The sequence below is a fragment of the Semicossyphus pulcher genome, unplaced genomic scaffold, assembly GCF_022749685.1.
Source record: "Semicossyphus pulcher isolate SPU_LCO1_2020_fin unplaced genomic scaffold, fSemPul1.0.p SCAF_10, whole genome shotgun sequence".
In the NCBI taxonomy this organism is placed as follows: Eukaryota; Metazoa; Chordata; class Actinopteri; order Labriformes; family Labridae; genus Semicossyphus; species Semicossyphus pulcher.
This window is the reverse complement of record NW_027211604.1, coordinates 21505595-21527852: the sequence shown is the minus strand read 5'-3', so window position 1 is coordinate 21527852 and position 22258 is coordinate 21505595. Positions and strand designations below refer to the sequence as shown.

Here is a 22258-nt window from a genome sequence, read left to right as displayed (position 1 = left end):
AGAGGTGCACTGAAGTGACCCTCCAGTTCTAAGTTCTTTGAACAGGTTGTAATGTATTATAAAGACATCAGCAGGATACCTTCCAGCTGTCCATCATCTCCATGTTCTCCTTGGTGGCATGTTGGACTTTCTGCTTCATCTCACTGATCTCCTGGTTCTTATTCTCCACCACCGCCTTCAGCGAGTCTATCTCCTGCTGGCTCTCCTCTGCCGCCGTCTCGTACTTCTCTTTGAGCTCGCTGCTCTCCTTGTAGTGCTCGCGGCCCGCCGACACCAGCTGCTCGCGCAGAAGGAGGGTCTCCGGCTGGGTGTCGGACCCCGGGGCGACCTCACCGTTGGTTGCTGTGCTTGTGTCGGATTCTCTGAGTTTTGTCTGGAGGTTCTCGACCTCGGCCCTCCGGAGCTTGAGCTCCTCCTCCAGCTGCACGATACGGCTCTGCTCCTCAACCGTGGTTTGCTGATGAGAAAGGAACAACATCTGTTACGGCAACAGAGCGAGGCCATTCTACAGAAAGTTTAAGTGCAGAAATCAGGCCTCAGGAAAAAGGAAATCAAAGGTAAATCTCTGAAAGAAAGATTCAAGACAGTCACGTGCACTCAAGTGAATATTTACAGCACAAGTAGATTACATAAGTAGACAATGACACATTAACCTATTGGCTCCCTGCTGTGCTCCTTCGATACAAGATGATACAAAGACTGATCTCCTAACCCAAGTGACCAATATCAGTATTGATACAGATCTTACTCATAGTATGTTTTTTAGATTGCATGTAAATCTTTTATGTCCGATATAGTTATAATACTTAAACCCAAAACTGTACCTCTCTGTATTATAAATACTGGCTTCCTTAAGACTCCCTAAAACTCACCAGCTAGTTGCTAAATTTGCCCGGTGTTTAGTGTTGGACAGGCTGCGAGGAGGGTTTAACTGAGCTATTTTCTTCTTCTTCTCTAAAAGATGTATTTTATTGTATTTGTATTATTTTTCATTTTATTTATAATTGTAGTATTTATTATATTGGACCTCTTAAACATTACATAAAGTTATTTAATCTGTTATTTATAGAAATGAATGATAACTGCAGCTTTAAGTCTTCTGAATCACTTATTTGTCTAACCTCGCTGATGCATTCAAGTACCCATAACTAGTTGGCCAACATTAGCTCGGGAACCAGACAAATGTGCAAATGTTGCTCTAGTACAGTGGTTCTCAACTGGTGGGTCGGGACCCAGAAGTGGGCAGCGGAGCGGTTTAAAAAAAGACTATGCTGCGCTTTTATTTTGAAGGACATGGGTTTCCTATGACGTGTGCAGTAGTAGTGTAGTTTATTCACACTCTATGATTGGGTAATCACTGCTGCAGTTACATTTATATCCTGAAACTTGATGAGCCCGACAGTAGTTGCATTTACTGTATGTTGCACTTTTTAATTTATTTCTGTTGCTGTTATTTAAATTAATTGTAACGGGAATATTTTCCTCTCATGCACTGCTACCTGCTGGTAGTTTTGGACGACTATAATACTGTTATTTTTTGTGATGTTAACATGCTGTGTTGTATCGTCCATCTCATGTCCAATTTTTGAAATTTTAATGTTTGAAATTTTTCCGAAATTTGGGTCACGATTTGTCGTTAAGGAGGTTGTGGTGGCCCTGAGGCAAGTCCAGTTGAGAACCACTGCTCTAGTATACAACCAAGATGGCTGCCGCTGACGTGGATTGTTCTGAATTTTTGTACAAACACTGTGAGTGCCGGCTACTAAATCTTACCAAGACAAATATCTTTGTATTATGTTGAACTACAAGCTAAAATTGGAAGTTAGAACTAGCTATCTAGCCAAGCAGCTTAATGCTAGCTTTCATCCATCCATCCATCCATTATCCATACCCCTTACCCCGGTTAGGGTCTTGGGGAGCTGGAGCCTATCCAGCTGTCATTAGGGGAGAGGGAGGGTACACCCTGGACAGGTCGGCAGTCAATCATAGGGCTGGTTTTAACTCCCAAAGGCATTTTGGTCCGTGCCTGTTAGGCCCCTTAAAATTGAAAACGAAACTCATCCTTAAAGGAATTGTTCAGGGGATACTATGCTCAATCTATAGTTGGTTATTAGGTTTGCATTCATAAGATCAAAAAGTTCAAACAAACCTATATTCTCATTTTATAGTCTTTGTATCATTTCCATCCAAAGTTATAAAACAAAGAAGCCAAAGGATCAATCTGTCACTGCCCAAATATTTGTGCAGCTCTCTGTTTGTGCAAAGAAGATGAAGATGAGAGGAGAGCGCAGCCATTCTCTGATCATCTAGAAGCAGCCAAGCAAATATAGTAAAGCCGACAGCAAACCTCCGCACAGTGACACTGCACACACACACACACACACGACTGCAGACATCCTCCACACAGTGACACTGCACACACACACGCACACGACAGCAGACATCCTCCACACAGTGACACTGCACACACACACACACACACACACACGACTGCAAACATCCTCCACACATTTGTATCCAATTAAAACATAAAGGCAGATTAAGAAAGGAAACCTGCAGCACAGTGCACAGGTGTTAACTTCAACCATCTGGAAAAAACAATCCACAAATCTCTCATATCAAAGATGTTGCCTGAACAGCATTCAGATTACAGCACGACACACAGGAGTAAAAGAGTAAAGAGAGTCTATGCAATGTTAATGTCCTCGACAGCATCTGAAGTCGATTTGAAGTCAAGAATTGAGATAGCTCGGCGGCGGATCAAAGCCAGAACAAGATCAAATCTCTTTTTCACCTTGGTTCTCTTACCCAACCTCAAGGATGCTGCATCATGAGAGCATCTTCCCTGTTGGCAGAAGCAGACCTTACTGCATGTATACAAATCCAGTGTTTCAAAGTGTTTTGTTATCTTTTGATGCCTGAAAATTTAAAAGCACAACAAGCTTGTACGGTTTGATTTGTGACACACTGGTCTATAATTAAAGAGGCTTTCTCTGTGACGTGCAGCACTGCATGTTAAAGTGGTGAAAAGAGGCCCTTTCGCCACACTCAGCTAGTGATGGTAAAAGGGAATAATTATTGTCAAATTAATATAAGAACCAGTTATGAACAATTTAGAAATGTCCAATGTGTATGGGGTTACTTTCGTGTCTTTATTCTGCAATCAAACTTAATAGTTTTGAGAGCAAAACTTTCCACACTGCAATCAAAAGTTACATTTGAGAGCAAAGCTATTGACACTGCAATCAAAACACATGTGATTAAATACATGTGATGTGTGATTAAAACATATCAATGCTAAACAAAAACTTTTGTTTGTGAATTCAAAAGTTTTGCGAGTTGTTGAGCTGGAGCTCGTGGGCGGGACCTACGCTGAAAGACATAAAACACGTCTCTGTTGGCCAGTCTCGATCAGAGTGACAGCTTGACAACATCCTCTGTAAACAAGAGTGAGTTTAGAAAGAGGAAGCGGAGAAAATAACATCGAGACTGCTCAATAGAGATGTATCTGACGTCTTTCAGCGTATAGGTCCCGCCCACGAGCTTCAGCTCAACAACTCGCAAAGCTTTTGGATTTGCAAAGAAAAGTTTTTGTTTTGCATTAATATGTTTTAATCATGAATGTATTTCACTTGCAATAAAACATTTTTTGATTGCAGTGTCGATAGCTTTGCTCTAAAAACTATTATGTTTGATTGCATAATAAAGGGACAAAAGTAACCATAGATGTGTTATTATTTACAGAGCAGCTCAAACGGGTAGCATGAAGCTCGGAGAGATTCATCCTCATCTTTCTCCAGAGCTAGAAACAAAGGATTGTCATATGAAATGTTGCATCCTGACATCTCAATGCGCAGTCGGCAACCTTTAAATCAAAAGATAAAACAAAATTTTAACGAAAATTAACACCAGCAACTGCAACAGAAGAGATTTGAAAAGCTGAAGCAGCTGACGTTGTGTTTCCTGTCAGAGGTGGATGTCTCAGGGGAGTCAAGAGTGAGGAGGATTAGTACTGTGATTCGTGATACATGAATGAGGGGGAGAAGGGGAGGAAAAAGCAGATGAAGGGGTCCCGAATTTGTTCAATTATTTTGTAGAAAAGAAACATTGTTTCTTAAAAGATAAGGCCGGCAATATAGTATTTTCCCATTTCAAAAAAACAACTGAATTGAGGATTGTTTGCATATCCGGCAAACTGAGACTGCAGATTTTAGACTGACCAATAAAACATCATGTGTACTGATTTCAAATAGTAATTTGATGTAAATTTGGGCACCAAAGACAGGTGGAGTATGTGACTTTATCCTGCGCAGCCTGTGAGTTATGCTACTATCAACAAAGAAGCAAACAGAACCAAACGGGATCGGGGCTACAGGCAGAGGGCTCGTGCTTTTCTTTTACCCTCCTCTTCTCTAACTGTTTCTGAAGCGTCTCTGCTCTCGACTTTTCGAGGAGCAGGTTCCGCTCAAGCTGTCGGATATGAGCATGTTCCAATTTCGTTTGAGTCTACAGAGAGAGACAAAGACAAAGACAGAAAGGAAAAGAGGAGGGATAGAAAAGAAGAGGGAAAAAAGGACTCAAAGGGAAAGAGACCAATAAAGATCCATGGGGAATTATAGACATCGGAACGACTGTCAACATGTGAAGAAGGAAGCACTCAAGAGTATAAAACCTGCAATCAGTTCATCATATTATGAAGAAAATTTAGGGATATGAGGCTAAAAGGTGAAGCTCATTATAAAGTTGAGGTGTGTCAGGGAGTGAAGTGTGTAACACAGGTGTGAGCCCTGAAACAGACAGGTCTGTCTGTTCTATTAGAAAAGCCCTGCATGGATGAAATACAGTGTGCATGTTTAATTAACCAACTGGTTTTATGATGTGTTGAACTTTTACTTACTTTACATTAATTAAAGAGGGGGTATTATGCTGTTTCCCATTTTAAAACATATATATAATGTTACAATGTTGGATGTCCAGACTAAACGTGGGTGAAGTCTCAAATCTGTAGGTCAAAGTATGTTGGAGTAATCCCCAGGCTTCTCAGCTCAGTCTGCAGGCTGCTGTGAACGCCAGGTTTCACACAGTTTTTCTACACGCTGCACTTTATGACATCACAAATTACAGCCTCAGCAGGCTTTGGAGAGCTGGCCAATCAGAAGAAAGCGGGCTTGTAGGGACGGCCGACTGAGCCGTTTCGGGCAGAGGCTGTATGAAGGCCTGCACAGAGCACCAGTGTGACAAAAATGAGTTTTTTTAAACTGTGAATGATGTTAAGTTACTCCACAGGTATTACAGAGTGAAATATGAAGCTTGAAATTAGCATAATAACCCCCCTTTAAATTGTAATATTTACTCTAGTAAAAATATTACAAGTCAAAGAACAATTTAATGCACTTTTTTGCACTTCCAATTTAAATATCAGTGAGAAAATATTGTCTGGTTTAAAGTACCAAAAAACATCTCAATATAGTCGTGCATCTCCTCTCTTGTGCTTTCTATGGATATCTAGTAAGAACAGAGCATTTTGTTTTGTGTTGTGTCTGATTAGGGGAAGCAGGAAGCCCTGAACTCAGCCGAACAGACGGTCAAATTCGGATTAAAAAGCTCTGGTATAAAATGGCCAACTGACATCCAATGATTATGCAGCGCTTCATTTAAATGATCCTCTATTGCAGCTTGCTAAATCAGCAACACAATGACTGCTTGGTGTTGTCTTGTTAATAGAGGTAAAATAATAACAGAAAAGGTCGGAGTGATTTTAGGGGCATTTCTAACTAGGGATGGGGACGAATATTCGAGTACTCGTTGTTGACGTCATGTATACGAGTAACATTACACTACTCGCACACCCGCGCATGCGTTGTTTTCGGCTTCAGCAGTTTAACTCAGTTACATGCACCATGTCAGCCGTGACCAGGAAAAGTGATGTCTGGAAGTACTTTGACAAAAAAGACGACGATAACGTGCTGTGCAAGATATGTGGTGTTACACTTGTAACCACATGCGCTTAAAGCACAAGGAGAAGCCAGCGGAGACAGACAACAGGCAGTCTCGCATCACATCATTTGCTAGCCCTGTTAGCACACATCATTGTGATGATACGGAGAAGATTAGCCTGCTAATAACGAAAATGGTGACTGGAGATATGCTCCCAGTAAGTGTTGTGGAAGGAGAGGGCTTCTGTGAGCTGATGGCGTTTGTTGAGCCGGAGTACGAGCCACCATCACAACAGCTACGAGAGTAGAAAACGTGAGTTAAGTGTGAAGTAACACAGAGCAGAAGTCCATACAGTCTACAGTGCTACCACTGTGACAACGAAATGTTACAACGTTAATTGCCTGTTAAAGTTCTTCACTAAATGCATTTGAAATTGCACTTACTTTTGTTTGTTGGCTATTTATTTACATTAATGTAAAAGTGTTAATGTTCTCTTACAGGCATATAGCCTTTTATTTCCAGGCTGGGAGTTCCGTGTCCGACGAAAAAATATATAATTTGCAATTACTTGATTACTCATTCATGAGGTAATTAGATGGAAATGCCATCCATATTTCTAACTGTAGTAACTCTTCAGATGTGATGTCAAAACCTTGGAAAAGTCGTGACAGTTGGTTTAAAAGCACACTTTCTGAATAACATTAACCTTCAGATTCTTTCTGAAGGGAGAGAGGACGGATATCGTACCTTATCGAATGTATTTCAGACTTTCAAAGCTTAAAAATTTGATACAAGTCACATAGCCTCCATTGAAGTAAACCATTTATTCCTGGCTGCTTGACTTGTGCCCCAAAATAAGCTGCAAGGAAAAGCTCTCTTCAAAAAAACATATGTGTATTTCTGGGGTCAGCGCGCAGCAGGACGACCGGGGAAGCTGTCAATCTGAAGAGAGGGGTTCAAGTCCAGATCATCCTTACTCCTGGAGCATCACTGAACTCCTCATGTTTTATTGGGAAGATTTAAATGTTTGTGTGTGTGCTACAGGAAATGTTGGCATGCACACATTCTCATTAAATTTGCTTTTGGACAAACAAGCCATCTTCACAAAGATATTATGTTTCCTGCACATATAAACCCCAAACAAAACCTTGTTCTCAGGAATCGAGTTATTTAAGGATACGCTGGATGTAAGTATGTGGAAGCAAACACTTTATACTTTGTATACAGTTTATAGGTATTAATAATGTTTATAAGTACCTCCAGGTCTCCTTTGGTGATGGACTCCTCCTCCACTCTGAACTGGAGGTCCTCCACTTTCCTGAAAAATAGTCACAGAGGAGAAAAACATGATGGATATGCAGCTGTGTAGTATCTGAGTCATTGATAATAATACATAGGCAGGCTCTAATAAACAATAACTTAAAAAAAACCTCCAGTGAAAATCCAGTGTTTAACCTTGTAAACATCTCCATGTGGTGTTCTTCATGTGCTACAAGACATATCAGGGACAACATAAGCAGTCATCTCCATGGCTGGGCCTGGCTGCTTTTAAACTGCAGTGTACAAAGGACAGGCTGAACAACACGTTTTCAGATTGGCAGGTTTGAGACGTCACAAACCTAAGGAGCCAATCCCGTTAATGGACGGGGTGACGCAATGCATATCATTATGTGTAACCTATGGCAACCACTTCGGCGATGCGCGAGCCAGCTGTAACCATCATCGTAATTTTTGCAAACTCACTACTGACTACTAACATTAACGTTACTACTACTAATTACTACATTTAAAGATAGCTAAGTTTCAACAAGTTGCCACTAAACGATGGCAGAGACGCGTTTTGTTTTCATGCCGGAGGAGGCCGTTGTACATTTGCATAGTGGGCGGGGACTATGCAGATTCTGCGAGGATTTTTACAAGGTAATTAAACTTATTCTGCAGAAAACAAATCATTTTAAGCAGAGCATTTAATATGTCTTAAAACATGACTGGAGCTGGTCTTTAAGTTTTTAAACCCTCATGTCTTTTCCTGCTCTGTGCACAAACATGTTTACATACACTTCTACACGCATGACAGTTTTGCACTGATAGTTAGCTTGACATCAAGACTTGACCAGTTTCTGCCTCTACAAACTCTACAACTATCCTGTTTACACGTTGATTCTTATTTATATTTAACTGTACATAAGTAGGAATCTAAAGACATTTTCAGTAGACTATGGGCAGAAACTTTTCTTGAAAAGCTGAAAAGCGACTGTTTTCTGCTTGGTGCTTCTGTGCAGCTTTTCAGTCTATTGCACAATTTGCCAAATTTGATCAGTCCCTGTAAAGGCACAACGCTACAAAACTGGCAACCTCACTGTGATAATAAGACAGGAGGAAGCTGCATACAATGTACAGTCATTGTGGCCAGCATGTTGTTTGTAAGAAATAAATCCAGCACAGAAATCTGCTTAAAACCACAAATCATTGCTTCCATACTTCTGTTTATGTAAAGACGCGTGTTAGAAAGTAAACATCCTGTGGTGTTTCCAGACTGTTTTCATCTTGAACAGAGCCAGGCTAACTCGTCTCCCCTGCTCATTTAAGCTAAGATAATCACGTCCTGCTTCGAGCTCTGTACTTCACACACCCACACTCTTTTAATCTAACTCTCAGTCAGAACGAAGAAGTTTATTTCCCAAAATGTTCACTACTCCTTTGAGACAGTGGTTCTTAAAGTCTGTCCACGGCTCCGTGAGGAGTTTACAGTGGGTCCTGCAATTTAAAAAGTAAAGTTAAAGTAGGACAAATGTTGCTCTTTGATGTTACCTCTTCTCTTCTTCCAGCTGATTGGCCAGTTCCAGTTTGTCTTTCTGAGTGCTGGCCAGCATGCCTTTGACCTGCTGCAGAGAGCCCTCATTCTCTGTTACATACTGTGCGGAGTAAGAAGAAACATAATGAGACATACTGCAATACTAACAGATTTATTGTTGCCTAGACCTTTAGAAGATGGTTTCTGCAGAGTTAAACAAGAGACAAACACTATAAATAATGTGTACCTGCACGTGCTGCGTCTTGAGGATGTTCAGCTCCTTCTCCACGTCACAGATGTGACTTGTGGCTTTGGCCATATCGGCTCGCTCCAGGTCCCTCTCGGCCAGCAGCTGCTCGATGTGCTGCTGCTTCTCTTTCAGGGCCTCCTGCAGAGCCGTGGTGCCAGAGATCTTACGGGCGTAACGTGACGATGTCTCTGTCAGCTGACAAAGGGAAGGAGATAAAACAGAAAGTTAGCACACAAGTTAAACAGCTTCATACATTCCCTTCAGATCACGTCTGGTTTAGATTGATCATCTTATCTCTGAGATCATAAACAGCTTTTCTGTGATCTTGACATAACAGGTTCTGTTTTCATTTAAACTTTCAAAGAATTATTATCCAATTATGAGAAAATATAAGGTCCGAACTAGTTTCATGATCAAAACACGCATTTGTGAAGCTGACATACCGACTGTGTGTTATCAAAGATTTTGTGTTTCATGATAATAAAAAGGCAAAGCAATTTCATTTACAAAGCTTGTTATGCCTGGAAAAAAATAAGGTGTGTTTAACTAATAATTATTTCACTGAAATGAGATACAAAAAAGCGTTTATATTTCTTTGTAAGTAGATAAGATGTTGGGTAAACACTGAAGTGAGCTCCGTCTGTTTCAAGATGACAAAGACATTTTTTCTAAAGATTTTATTTAGATCATTTTGCCTGAAAGCTCCTGTGAGGAGTTTTTTAATGGTTATGAAACAGACTGAAATTAATTCTGATGACTCTACATGAACTACAAAAGCAAACCAGACCATCAGAGACAAGCTTGATTATTTCTATAAAGTTATCTTTAATGCCTTAAACCACTGGACGGGGTAGGTGTCAGACGAAGCGGTTAACTGCACGCTGCCTTTGTTTACATTTTCCAGGGCAAAAATTTTAAGTAAGTGATGCATATGACTGTTAAAGAAAGAAGGAGGAGATTTTTTGTCAAAAAACACCACGCACAAGCATGTACAGGACAAAATCAGCTGAGATATTGCTTTGTCCACAGGGGGCGCCAAAATCAACACAAACTGAAAGTTCCTCACAGGAGCTTTAACTTGATCGGAAAGCTGTAGAAAAAACTCGTACTCTTTGTTATATTATTTAGAGAGAGACCCAACATGAATCACCATGAGTAGCAACATTCGGCACATTGGCAAGGAAACACTTCCTTTTAACAGGCAGAAACCTCGAGCAGAACCAGACTCACATGAACTTGAACATTTTAAACATTTTTAAGTTAATAAAAAAAAAATTCTAACCGAGGACTCAAAGAGCAATGCCTCAATAGCCTTTAAAGAAAGTCGTTAAATGTTGTCACCCGGGGCGGCGATTTAGCTCAGCGGTTAATGCATGCTCCTCATGTATAGAGGCGCATCCCCCAGGTTCAACTCCGACCCTCTGCCCTTTGATGCATGTCATCCGCTCTCTCTTCCCTCATTTCCGACTCAATCCACTGTCCTTTCAAATAAAAATAAAACCAAAAATAAAAAGGCCAAAAAAATAATTTAAATACTAAGAACTTGTCATCCAAGTATTTGTTTCAGTGAAGTCCTGAAAGATGCAACATTTTGTTTGACCACTAGAGTGTGCTCTTTGACAGGACTGCTGCCTGAACTGTGAGCTCGGTTCAACACAGTAAGAAGGCAATGCTTGTTCTTTGTGATAATATATAGTTTATTTAAAATATTTGCATTTTTTGTCTGCAGCATTTCTGGCTTAGAAACCTTTGGTTACTGGATGTTGCAAATGTCAGAAATACTTGCTTTTGTGTAGGTTGTCTTGTCTGTTCTACAGGCAAGAGATTTTTACTCTAATATTAAGTTATAAATATTTTACTGCCTTTACTTTCACAGTAACTGATGCAGTAAGTGCGTAGTTGATTTTAACTCTGTGTTTAACATCAGTGACTACCTGCAAATCAGGGACTTAAAGGCAGAGTTTCAAATAAACTATGATTAACATAAGCCCAGACTGGGACTACAGGAGTTCCTTCTCTGTAATCTCCAACATGCACATCCTACAAATCATGAAAATAAGGGCGCATCACTCACAGAGGGAGCTACCTATCTCTTTAAATGAGCTCACAGGGAAGCAGAAGGAGAGACTGAGTGTTGCAACAAAAACAAAAGCAGAGTGCCTCTGTATTATACATTTTTGATGCTGTCAACATGGGTTGTCTATTTTTCAGCAAGAACAGGAGGTGAGATTTTAACTGTCATTTTTAATATCTGTCATCATCAACAGCATGCTAGCTGTTGTTAGCTTGATTTGCTACTCTGTCAACTGCTTCTGGCTATTGTAGTCCAGCTAAAAAGGGTGCTAAAGTAATCATCCAGGACTTAAATTCTAAATATCAAAAATATTATATCAGGACGGCTTTGGTGAGTCTGCAGGGAGTTTGAAAGGTTTAACGCTCGATCTGTAAACTTCTCACATAACCAGATTATCTGGGCCGAAACGCAGTACGGACTACTCTCCCAGACCAGATTTCTCCTCCGGTTGTTTGCAGGAGGGAATCAGGTATAAATCCACTCCTGCAGTCTGAGTCTGGCTTACACTCTATAGTCTATAGGAATGACAGTAAGAAGTCAGAGTATATCTTGCAGCATGCTCAGCTTGATGATTCAGAGTTGCTGCTCTATCTGCTGTCTTAAACGTCTGCCAACAATTAAGGAGAGTAAAGGGGAGTGTCCTGCATCCAAGATCTGGCTCACAACCAGCAGCTAAAATCAATGAGAGATACCCTAAAGTCCCATTTGTATAGATTGTTGCCAACAATTCCTCAGGATGTTAGTCTTACAGACACATCGCCCTCTTTCAGCTGCAGCTCCGAATGTTTTTCTCACAGAGGAACAAAATGCTAAGTCAGAGAATCAGAGCCTCACACTGCACAAAATGCTAATTATTAACTGCCCAGCACATAAAGGAGGGTTTCAATACAATGAACCCATTCATGCTCCTGATGTTTGAAATGCGAGACAGCAAATTCTTAACATTTTACTGTAATCCGACCATGTATTACACATATTATAGGTATTTAAAAGTGTTGCAAGTGAAATGGTTTCACTTTTCTCTTTCACTTTATTTATAAGTAAAAAGGGGAAAATATGATTAATTAAAAGGTGTTGTTAAGTTATGTGACTAAAATAAATAAAAAATGTACCTTCAAGGTTAGAAGGACTTTATTTCTTTGTTTTTTGTCCTATACATACAATTTATTTTAGAGTTAATATAATCTCTACATGTCCCTGATTCCCTGATTTAAATTCTTGTTTTTGGGTGGTATTTTACTTACGTGCACTGATGAAACCCTTCAAATCCCTTGGATGTGCAAATAATTAATTCATAGGAATATCTTAAAGTGATAATCTCGAATCTCGAAGAGCGATAAACGGTAATTGCATGAACACACTTCTCAGATATCCAGACAGTGTTGCATGTGTGACGTCCACGGTTGGCTCCGGTTGTCCGATTTTCTCTTATTTTTGAAGTTGTATCTGTAGTCATCGATCTTTTCTTTGTTTGCTCAGCTATAGTAGATTACTGTTTACTTATTACTTACTTATTATTACTTTGAGGAGAAAAGCTTACTTGTTTTTTTCAAAAAATTAAATGAGAAGATTGATACGACTTGCATGTGTTTATAGTAAATATAAAGCTTCACTCAGCAGCCTGGTAGCTCAGCTAAGCATAAAGACAGGAAACCCGGCTGACCAAATGGTTCCACCAGCACCTGTAAAGCTCATGAGTAATTATGTTGTATCTTGTTTTTTATCTGTAAAAACTTAAGTGTTAAATGACTACATATATATTCCAAGTTTTAGGAGCGGCACTATTTCTGAGCTGCATATTAATTTAGCACGTATAATTTTTTACCAAAACAGTTGAAAAATTCCTTGAAACAGCTCAGTGAACATGATTTCACAGCTGCATTCTTTCTGTATGTACTTGACAGAAAATGTGGTGATCTTACCAGTCCAGCTCGGCTCGGCCGTCCGCCCACAGAGGAGGCCACGGAGCTGACCGAGCTGATGGAGGAGCTGCTGGGACTGTGGGCCAGAGAGGAGACCCCCATGGCCATCCGCTTGCTCTTCTTAGCCTTGGCCGGGCTGGTGGAGGGGAAGCCGATGCGGATGACCTTGTGGATCGGAGCAAACAGGCCAAACTTTTGAAGACACTGAAAGTATCTGCAGGAGGGAAGAAAGGAGAGAGGGAAGAGGTTACATTTTGCACATTAAATCAGTTTTTATAGAGTCCCTGTAGAAATAATAAATGTGGATAGTCAGAGGGCATCTTTGTAGGAAATAACGATCTTCTCCTCCCATCTGGAAACATTTCAGATTCAAACCAGGTGCAAATTTGCCTCGCAGCTCTTTCTTCATCACCAGTTAAACAGTCCGTCATTAAAAACCAACAATAAAACTGAATAACTCTAAAACAAATCCGAGCAAGAAGAGTGAAGGAGGGCTGGAGTTGCTGCAGCATTACGCAGCAAGATTTAAAATATAACAATCAAATATTATGTTAATTGCAAAATATTGCCTATGAAGAAATCAATAACAACAATGCATACAGTTTTAATACTTGCTAATAGTAACTGTTTGTTGTTGCCCAAGCATCAACAATGTTAGAGTGGTGAATATGAATTTGGCACATTCAGATCGAGGACACAGTCAGAGATTTTCCACATTTACAACATTTTATAGACCAAAGATTAAGGGATTAATCAAGAACTTAATTAGAAAATGAAATAATAATAACAATAAGCGTTAATTGCAGCAATATTAATCTTCCATGAACTACTTCTTACTAAAGAATCATCTGACTGTTGCTTTTGAGGGGATTTACATTAGATTACAGTTTAGTGGTTTCATTTGGTGTAAAATGTGCATGAAGTAAACAGTTTCAATATCCCTGACATGGACCGTGTAGTTCTGATTCGATCTTTTTCAACCTTTAAAGTGGTAATCTCGAAGAGCTCAGTTTCGTTCTCTTTGGCGACACCTATTGCGATAAACAATGATTGCAGGAGCACACTTCCCAGATATCCAGACAGTGTTGCATGTGTGACGTCCTCGGTTGGCTCTGGTTGTAACTCTTGATTTTCCTGGCTGACGGTCGCTTTCCTTTTGAGACTGTTTGCTTCATCTGAACGTCGAGTTTGTTTCTTTTTCTTTGGATTTTCACTTATTGTTGAAGTTGTATCTGTAGTCATCGATCTTTTCCTTGTTTGTTCAGCTAAAGTAGATTACTGTTTACTCGCAACACTTGCAGAGACCAGAAAAGCAGCTGCTTAGCTCCGCCTACCCTCTCTGACAGACCAACCACTGCTGGCTGATGGAAAACGCGTCACTAACTGGGCGCCGCTTGTGATTTTTTTCCGCAGAAGTCGCACCAGACACCCAGTCTGTAATACTGCAAATGCAAAGGCTTTCATCAGTGGTATAAAGTGGTATTAAGTATAAAGAAATAAATATGTGCTTCTGAAACTGGACTGTCTTTATAGATACTGTCTTTATAGAAATGTGTCAGTGCCTGGGCTTCTTACTGAGACTTCTTACTTTTTTTTTACATTTTCTTTTGGCTTTAAAGTTCAAGCAAACCTGAAAAATGTCTGGATTCTGTGAAATGATAAAATCCTAAATATGATAATTGCGATAAATATAAAGCATGAAATGACTCCAATAATTGGCAGAGACCAGCTGTGGGCTGAAGGGTCTGTCAGCGTGATTTCATGGACAAACACATGAAAGGACAAAGAACAAACAACTGAACAGATGGAGCCACAGTCTTCCCCTCAGTGTCCTTTTAGGGGAAAGAGCACAGGAATTTGGGGAGCCTGAAGCATGCATAATGTGTGTATATGTGTGTGTATTTGTGTGGATGTACCTTGTACCAGCTACTGCTCCATCATTCTTCCCCAGGGGCTCATCCAGCTCGACCCCACACCATTCACCCTTGGCGAAGTCCGTCTCCCCCATGTAGCGTATGACTCCCATCTTCGAGCCTCCCACCTACAACAACAGAGGAGGAAAAGGTCTGTTACTCTTTAAATCATAAAAAGAACACAAATAAAGAAGAGAAAAACATTTACATACCATCATCAAACTAGATGTGATAGTTGAAAAAACGTGGATAAAGACAGTTTCCAATTTTGAAGAATTTGCTATTAGCTTTCTGGAGAAGAGTTAAAGAAGAAGATAAACACCACACCATCATCTGTGCAGTAAACATGAAGCTACAAGCCAGAGGCTAATTAACCTAGCTTAGCACAAAGACTGGAAGCAGGTGGGAAACAGCTAGCCTGGCTCTGTCCAAAAGTGTCAAAATAAGAGCAGTTAAGAAACAACCAGCCGAAAAATCCAGGAAGTAACTGCACCCAGCCAAGAAGTAGTCCGGCTCAAAAAATCCCATAAATAGTTTTTACATGTTTATTTTTGAATGAATTAAACAAAACAGTACATGTTAATTTGTCTTCTTTATTGAGGCATTGTTATTTGCCAACGCTCAACCAAAGACAGACTAGCTATCTCCCGGTTTCCTTTATTTGTGCTAAGCTAAGCTAAGCTAAGCTAAGCTAATCAGCTTGTGGCAGTAGCCTAATATGTCGCATAGAGGTATAAAAGTGACACTGAAAGTGAAAAAGTATGTTTCCCAAATTGTCAAACTACTTCTTTTTGATTGGTAGACTTTATTTTGTGCCTCATGACATTGCATTAGCCAGTATATAAAAAAAAATCTGCACCACATTTCCCATAATCCCTTTAGCTTTAGTGGAACAAAGATAATGATAGAGGTCCCGATCTTTACCATTTCCTCAGGGCTATGTCTGAAATATTTTCCTCCTTCACTTTTCCACATCCCACTGTAATACACACTCAAATATTTACTCCATGGAAGCAGAAAAAAATGACATTTCAAACACGTATGCTGCCCTAAAAAGGCAATGTTGTGATGCCTTAATTTCATGCCTTTTTAGGTTGATTATTTTACCCCAATTACTGCCACAGAACCAACATAGTGCCTAAAATAAGCAGACTGCACTGTGCCTTAGGATAATCTTAACAGACTGGAAAAATGGAACCGTATAAAAATGTGTTCTCTTAGCTTTCTCGTCAATTCCAACCTGTACTATTTTGAGACATTGAGCTTTGAGATTAAACTAAGGTATCATTTAGTTATATGGACTAATAACTAAATGAATAATCAAGAAGTCTTTTCATTACAATGTTTTCTTCTTTACATGCTGGGGAAGAATGAATAAATTAGTTTTAGCTTTAGCTAAGGCTAGCTGTGGCTACCCCACTGGGTTAGCTAGCTTCACTTGATGTAGCTCTCCTACAAAGCTAGCTAGCAGTTACAGCAGTTTAGCTTGGTTCTGGCTCAGTTTTGTAGTAAATGCAATTTAATAAAGCTGTTTTCATTGATACATTATACATTTACATCACACTATATATTTTGCATTTATGGTAGAATTGATGTCATAAAGGCAGATCTAGGTATTAACTCAACTTTTACCGCTCAACTCACTAAGAGGTATTGGACATAAAAAAGCATTTATGTTTTTTATCTTAATTTTTGCACACCAACCTGATTAGTAGTGACAGTATATTTTATCATAGGGCTGGGCAATGCTGCATTTAACAGAAATGGGACCTTTTTGTCACTCCAGTTTTTCCTGCATCCTACATGAATATATGAAGCTGCTCATTAAATGCAACTTTATTATGAGTAATTCTATGACAGCTCTGTGGAACTGACACAACAGTGAATAAACATGTTTTAAGAATATAAATGTATTAGTCATTATTGTGGGAATCAACAATCTTTGGTCAAGAATTGTCCGAACTTAAAGAGCAATCATCCGTCTAAGGTGAGACATAAAAAGTACCGAAGAGTCACACCTTAGGGCTCTGTGCTTCCCAGTCAGAAAAGCTGGTTTCCTGTTATGACAGTGACTAAAATACACACTTTGCACTGAGGTCAGCCAACATGCAGGACTCACTAACACAGCTGCTGAAATTCATTCACACATGGTGACCACATGTGTCAGACACAAAAACTCATCAACATATTGAAACATCCCAGAGGTCACGATGTATTTTGTTGTTTTAGAGTAGAAGCAGGAACAGGAATACAATATCAAACCAAGAAAAGCTAAAAAAAACATTTGACTGAGAAGAATATTTAATGAAAGGCCTAATGATGGCCTAATGAAGTCATTTCCTGTAATGTTGACAGGTCCCATATACCGGTATACATAATAATATACTACTGACTACTGGATTTAGCATGTGTGAGTCACTCTTCAGCTCTCTATGGTCCACTCCTCTGACTTGTCTGTGTCCTAACACTCTGAGACTAGAGGAGAAAACGTGGCAGGAAATACTCTGGTGTCAGAAGACATTAAACTGAGAGGGTCTGCTGTCTGCCTAACTGTGCCATGTCTGAGTGACTCAGTGTCAAAGTCAGCACAAGACCCATCTTGGCTCCTGTTGTTGCCATTTTAATCCAAAATCTTCAATCAAAGTGACTAAAAGGTACAAAAAGCTTTGGTGTTTGTCAGCTCACAGCCATGAGCTGCAATGTAATCTTGGGGGGCAGCTGTGCACTATCACAGTGCATCCACTTTTCCTCAGATTGTTATTCTGAGCGCCTGAAAAGCTATGCTACTCTTTCTGTCCCCAAAGCCAAACAAACTGCAGCTTGGCTCTAGGTTCGGCAAAGCCAGTCTGCTCGTCCAGGCGGAAAGATATATTGGATACTGCCAAAGAAAAAAAGTCAAAAAAAGACAATGTATCATACAGACTTGGATGGTCTCCTGACTTTATCTTTAGAGCCACTATTTTTGTTCATGTGTTACTTTGAGTGACATGTCTCAAAAGCTATTGGATGACCTGAAATTGAATTTGGTACATACATTCATCCTCATTCATGAATTGTAATAACTTTGGTGATCCCTTAAAGCTCCTGTGAGGAGCTTTCGGTTTTGTTGATTTTGGCGCCCCCCTGTGGACAAAGCCATACCTATTATCTCTTTTCTTATTTTGTTCTGTTCATGCTTAAGTGGTGGTTTTTAACACAAAATCTCATCCTGCTTTCTCTAACAGTCATATCACTCACTTTAAATTTTGCCCCTGAAAATGACCACAAAGGCAGCGTGCAGTTAATCACTTTGTCTGACACTTACCCCTTCTGGGTAAATTAAGATTTTTTAAAAAACAAAAAAAAATAGCCGACCGAGTAACCCCATCTAACTGTTCAAATCTGTTAACCCCACCAGAAAATGTGACAAGGGCATTTTACTTGGAAAATTCAGCAAAGAGTGAAACAATAACAACAACAACAACAACAAAAATGTTAATTGTGGAAAAAATTTGCAGCAACAGTGAACAGTTTTAATCCAACCCTTGAAAGGACCATCAAATACATTTAAAATTTGGTGCTACTGGTCAGCAGGTGTCACTGATTGTTACCATGGTAACATGGGTCTTAGAGCTGAGTTAGCCTCGGGGTAAGGTGTCTAATTTTTTGGGCTTACAATGAGTCAGTCTTTATTTTCATGAAACGGTCTAACTTGCATTAGACTAATCTATGAGCACTATAGTCTAAAACATCTTACTCAAAACAAGTAGCAAGATCTAAGGCAGGTTTCAAAGTTATCGTAAGTTAATGGGCGTGTATTGTATAAGTATTAACCAGTTACATCTTGGTCGGTTGGCTTCATCATTTCCATAACAAATTCTACATTAAACATCAATTTGGAAGGGGATTGTTAATTCTTGGCAATAGCAAAATGAACGCATTAATTAATTTATCTCCTATTCTGTTAAATCAAATCATTCAGACTCTATGTTTGTTACCACCACCGGTTACTCTTGTATGCAGGAACAGTTTAACCAAGTTACAGCAGTTTAAGCAGCTTTGAAAATGTCAAAATGAACAGCAGCCACATCACATGCAACACCACAGAACGAAAACACTCCTCTAACCTTCACAAACTCTCCATTAGCGGAGACAGCCTCTGGTTATACTGAGCAGCAGAGAGGCAGGTCTGCTCACTTCAAAAGGCAAATGGAGACAGTAATCATGCGTTTAGCCTCTGAGGTTGGAAACATTCCTGCAGTACATTTTTTTTAATATTCAGAGAAACATCTCGTCTAGATAGCTGCTGTTTAGTAACCAACACAAATATCGACCTCAGTTTAAGATTATTTCTCTGCAAAAGAGAAGGACCAGGCAGTGCCGAGGTATCAAAGAGTGTCTTATACTCCGATTCCTACCAAATAATTCAATACCTAGCTGGGGGAAACAGTTTGTTGTTGACAACACGTAATCTAAGTCTAATTTTGTGCTAAATTCCGAAAATCTTCAAGGCAGTGTTGTGTTTCCAGCAGCAGAGGAAAGGGGCGTGAGACATCAGCGTGGCAGCCCGACCAAGCCCCCGCAGAAAGATAGATTACAGGGGGGAGAGAGGCTTAAGGAAATAGATGGATTCACTGATCAATGTGTCAGCATCGGCTCTCCTCTCTTAAGTGCTGAAAGTAATCCGGAGTGATTTACAATATTGACCAGGAGGAAGGCTTCTCGGGCTCCCCGTTTGCAGCTGGACGGGATCTGAAGTTACGATCCCCTGTGCCCATCAGTTAATGGAAAGCAACGTGACCCAGGGCCAATAATTCCATGCATTGTGCTTTGTATATGAAAATAAGCAAAGAGGGGATAAAAATGTTCCTCCGAAAGAGGTTTACTTGGACTTATTATGTAACAGCCTTTCATATTTTGTAACAGGGTGGACTAGAGGATAAAAATACATTAGACAATGGATGAAGGCTGATTTCTATAAAAGATGGAAAATAGAAAAGCAGAACTTTCCTTTGGGGATCAGCCACATCTCACATTACACAGCATGAATCCTCCTTCACTGAGGGCTTCATTAAACTGTGATTAATCTTCCACAGGGACTCTAAAAATAATCTATTTGCTTTAAGCCACGACATGAATTCTAAATATTCAAACTTTTTGATGACAATCACGTGTTTTTTGATATTGGATGAGAAGATCAATATCAATCTCAGGTCTGTAATGAAAATATAAAGCTACAACCAGCAGCCAGTTAGCTTAGCTTAGCATAAAGACTGAAAACTGTTATCCTGGCCCCCAAATCCACTGCAAACCTAGACAGGATACACACGCTTTGATAATGACAGATGGATGAGAAGTCAATCTTAAGATATTTTTTTCCTTTTGGAGAACTTATGTTACCTTAGCATTACACCTGCAACTTTTACCTATGTTGGGCTGCAGCAACATTCTCTCAATGTACCTGACCAGTGCCTAAAGAAGCTAATATTGTATTTCATTGGGCTTTATGTTTTGTTACTGGCTGTTAAAGTAATAATCCATCTATCTATCTGTATACCTATCTATCTATCTATCTATCTATCTATCTAGGCCCACTGATGAAAGTCTTTGCATTTGCAGTATTACAGACTGGGTGTCTGTGGCGACATTTACGGAATAAAGCACAAGCGGCGCCCAGTTAGTGACGCGTTTTCCATCAGCCAGCAGTGGTTGGTCTGCCAGAGAGGGTAGGTGGAGCTAAGCGGCTGCTCTTCCGGTCTCTGCAAGTGTTGTGAGTAAACAGTAATCTACTATGACTGAACAAACAAAGAAAAGATGGATGACTACAGATACAACTTCAACAATAAGTGAAAATCCAAAGAAAAAGAAACATTCGACGCTCAGATGAAGGCAAACAGTCTAAAAAGGAAAGCGACCATCAGCGAGGAAAATCAAGAGTTACAACCAGAGCCAACCGAGGACGTCACACATGCAACACTGTCTGGATATCTGGGAAGTGTGCTCCCGCAATTACCATTTATCACCATAGGTGCCGCCAAAGAGAACGAAACAGAGATCTTCGAGATAAGGAAATACATGGATCTTGTTTAAAACTGTAGTCTTAATGCTAGTGAAAAGTTTGTGATCTCTGTATTCCCACAGACTGGGTTGTTCCTCCTTATCTGCCCAAAAGTCCTTTTTAAATGATCGAGGAAATAGTTCTCTTTTACAGAAAATGTAACGAAAATAGCATCAGACTGGATTTCTGTCTTTGCCCTTGTGTTGCATATGAACTGGATGTTGGTTTCACTTCGTTGTTGTGTGACAGTCACATTTGTCTCTTTTTTATTGTCTGTGTTTTAACCATAACAATGTTAATGACTTCCCCAAAACTGATTCATGTGGGAAAGTCACAAATTGGGAATGTTGTAAACAATCTGGTTTCAATTATAGTTTGTTAAATACCTTCAAATGACCCTTTTGTTTAATCTTTTAAAACCTCCTTGCCTAACTGAAGATATTTTCCCAAACTTCTCCTGTCCTTAAGTTCAATGATGATAACTCACAATTTCCATCACTGGATGAAACCATCTCAAACAAACCAAATTGGGGGCACCGGTTCAGCTCAGCGGTTAAATCAGCGGCCCATATAAAGAGGTTACAGTCCTCGATGCGGCGGCTCCCGGGTCAACTCCCACCCTCGGCCCCTTCCCGCCTGCCATCCCCCATTCTTTCTGCCTCTGTTTCCAACACTTTCCACTGTCCTCTCTATTAATAAAGGCGTAAAAGTCGAAGTCGAAATCACTCACCAAAACTCGGTCTCCAACTCGCAGATCTTTATCCCCTCCTTTCTTAACCGACCCGCTGTCAGACATGTTGGATCCGGACTCGTTGCCCGTCTTCACCGCGCTGTTGAGCAGCCCCTCTCTGAGCGGGACCACCACCCTCTGGGGGGCGCCACCACCGCACAGCTGATTATGAGCAGAGACTGAGTCAGTGGAGAGGCTGTCACTTCCCTCTCCGACCGGCTGTCGGTTGAGCTTGGAGGGCCGCGTGAAGATGCCCTGGAGTGGCTGGCACTCGAAGTAGCGCACGCCGCCCACTGAACCATCGTTCTTGCCAACTAGGTCATTCAGGATCACGCCGGCCCACTGTCCGGGGGCGAACTGGGTTTCCCCGAGGTAGGCGATAACTCCAGGTTTGACCCCGTTGACCCAGACCTGCTCGCCCACCGTGTAGTCTCCCAAAACATCGTCGCCCTCTTCGGTTAACTTAGTTGGTGTGGTGGGCTTCAGTGGACAATCTGGAGGAAAAAGAATATATTATTCATCATATGGCAGAGCTGGCAAAATGTTCATATAGCAGAATAGCTCCATGCTGAAATGTCATATGTCCAGTGTAAAGATATAA

At 40.3% G+C, this 22258-nt stretch overlaps 1 protein-coding gene across 3 annotated transcripts in view; it reads right to left on the bottom strand.

Moving 5' to 3' along the window:
- The window catches only part of clip2 (CAP-GLY domain containing linker protein 2), a 52876-nt gene that overhangs the window by 15304 nt on the left and 15314 nt on the right, over positions 1-22258 (bottom strand). For 2 of the 3 annotated variants that reach the window (XM_069673376.1, XM_069673384.1), the window contains exons 3-10: positions 21658-22151; positions 14894-15018; positions 12978-13191; positions 8979-9176; positions 8749-8852; positions 7195-7255; positions 2795-2845; positions 80-457 (exon numbers count right to left, since the gene is read on the bottom strand). In XM_069673376.1, coding sequence (XP_069529477.1) covers positions 80-457; positions 2795-2845; positions 7195-7255; positions 8749-8852; positions 8979-9176; positions 12978-13191; positions 14894-15018; positions 21658-22151 — 1625 coding nt within the window. The remainder of the gene's footprint in view (positions 1-79; positions 458-2794; positions 2846-7194; positions 7256-8748; positions 8853-8978; positions 9177-12977; positions 13192-14893; positions 15019-21657; positions 22152-22258) is intronic. The other variant, XM_069673392.1, reaches the window with a different exon arrangement.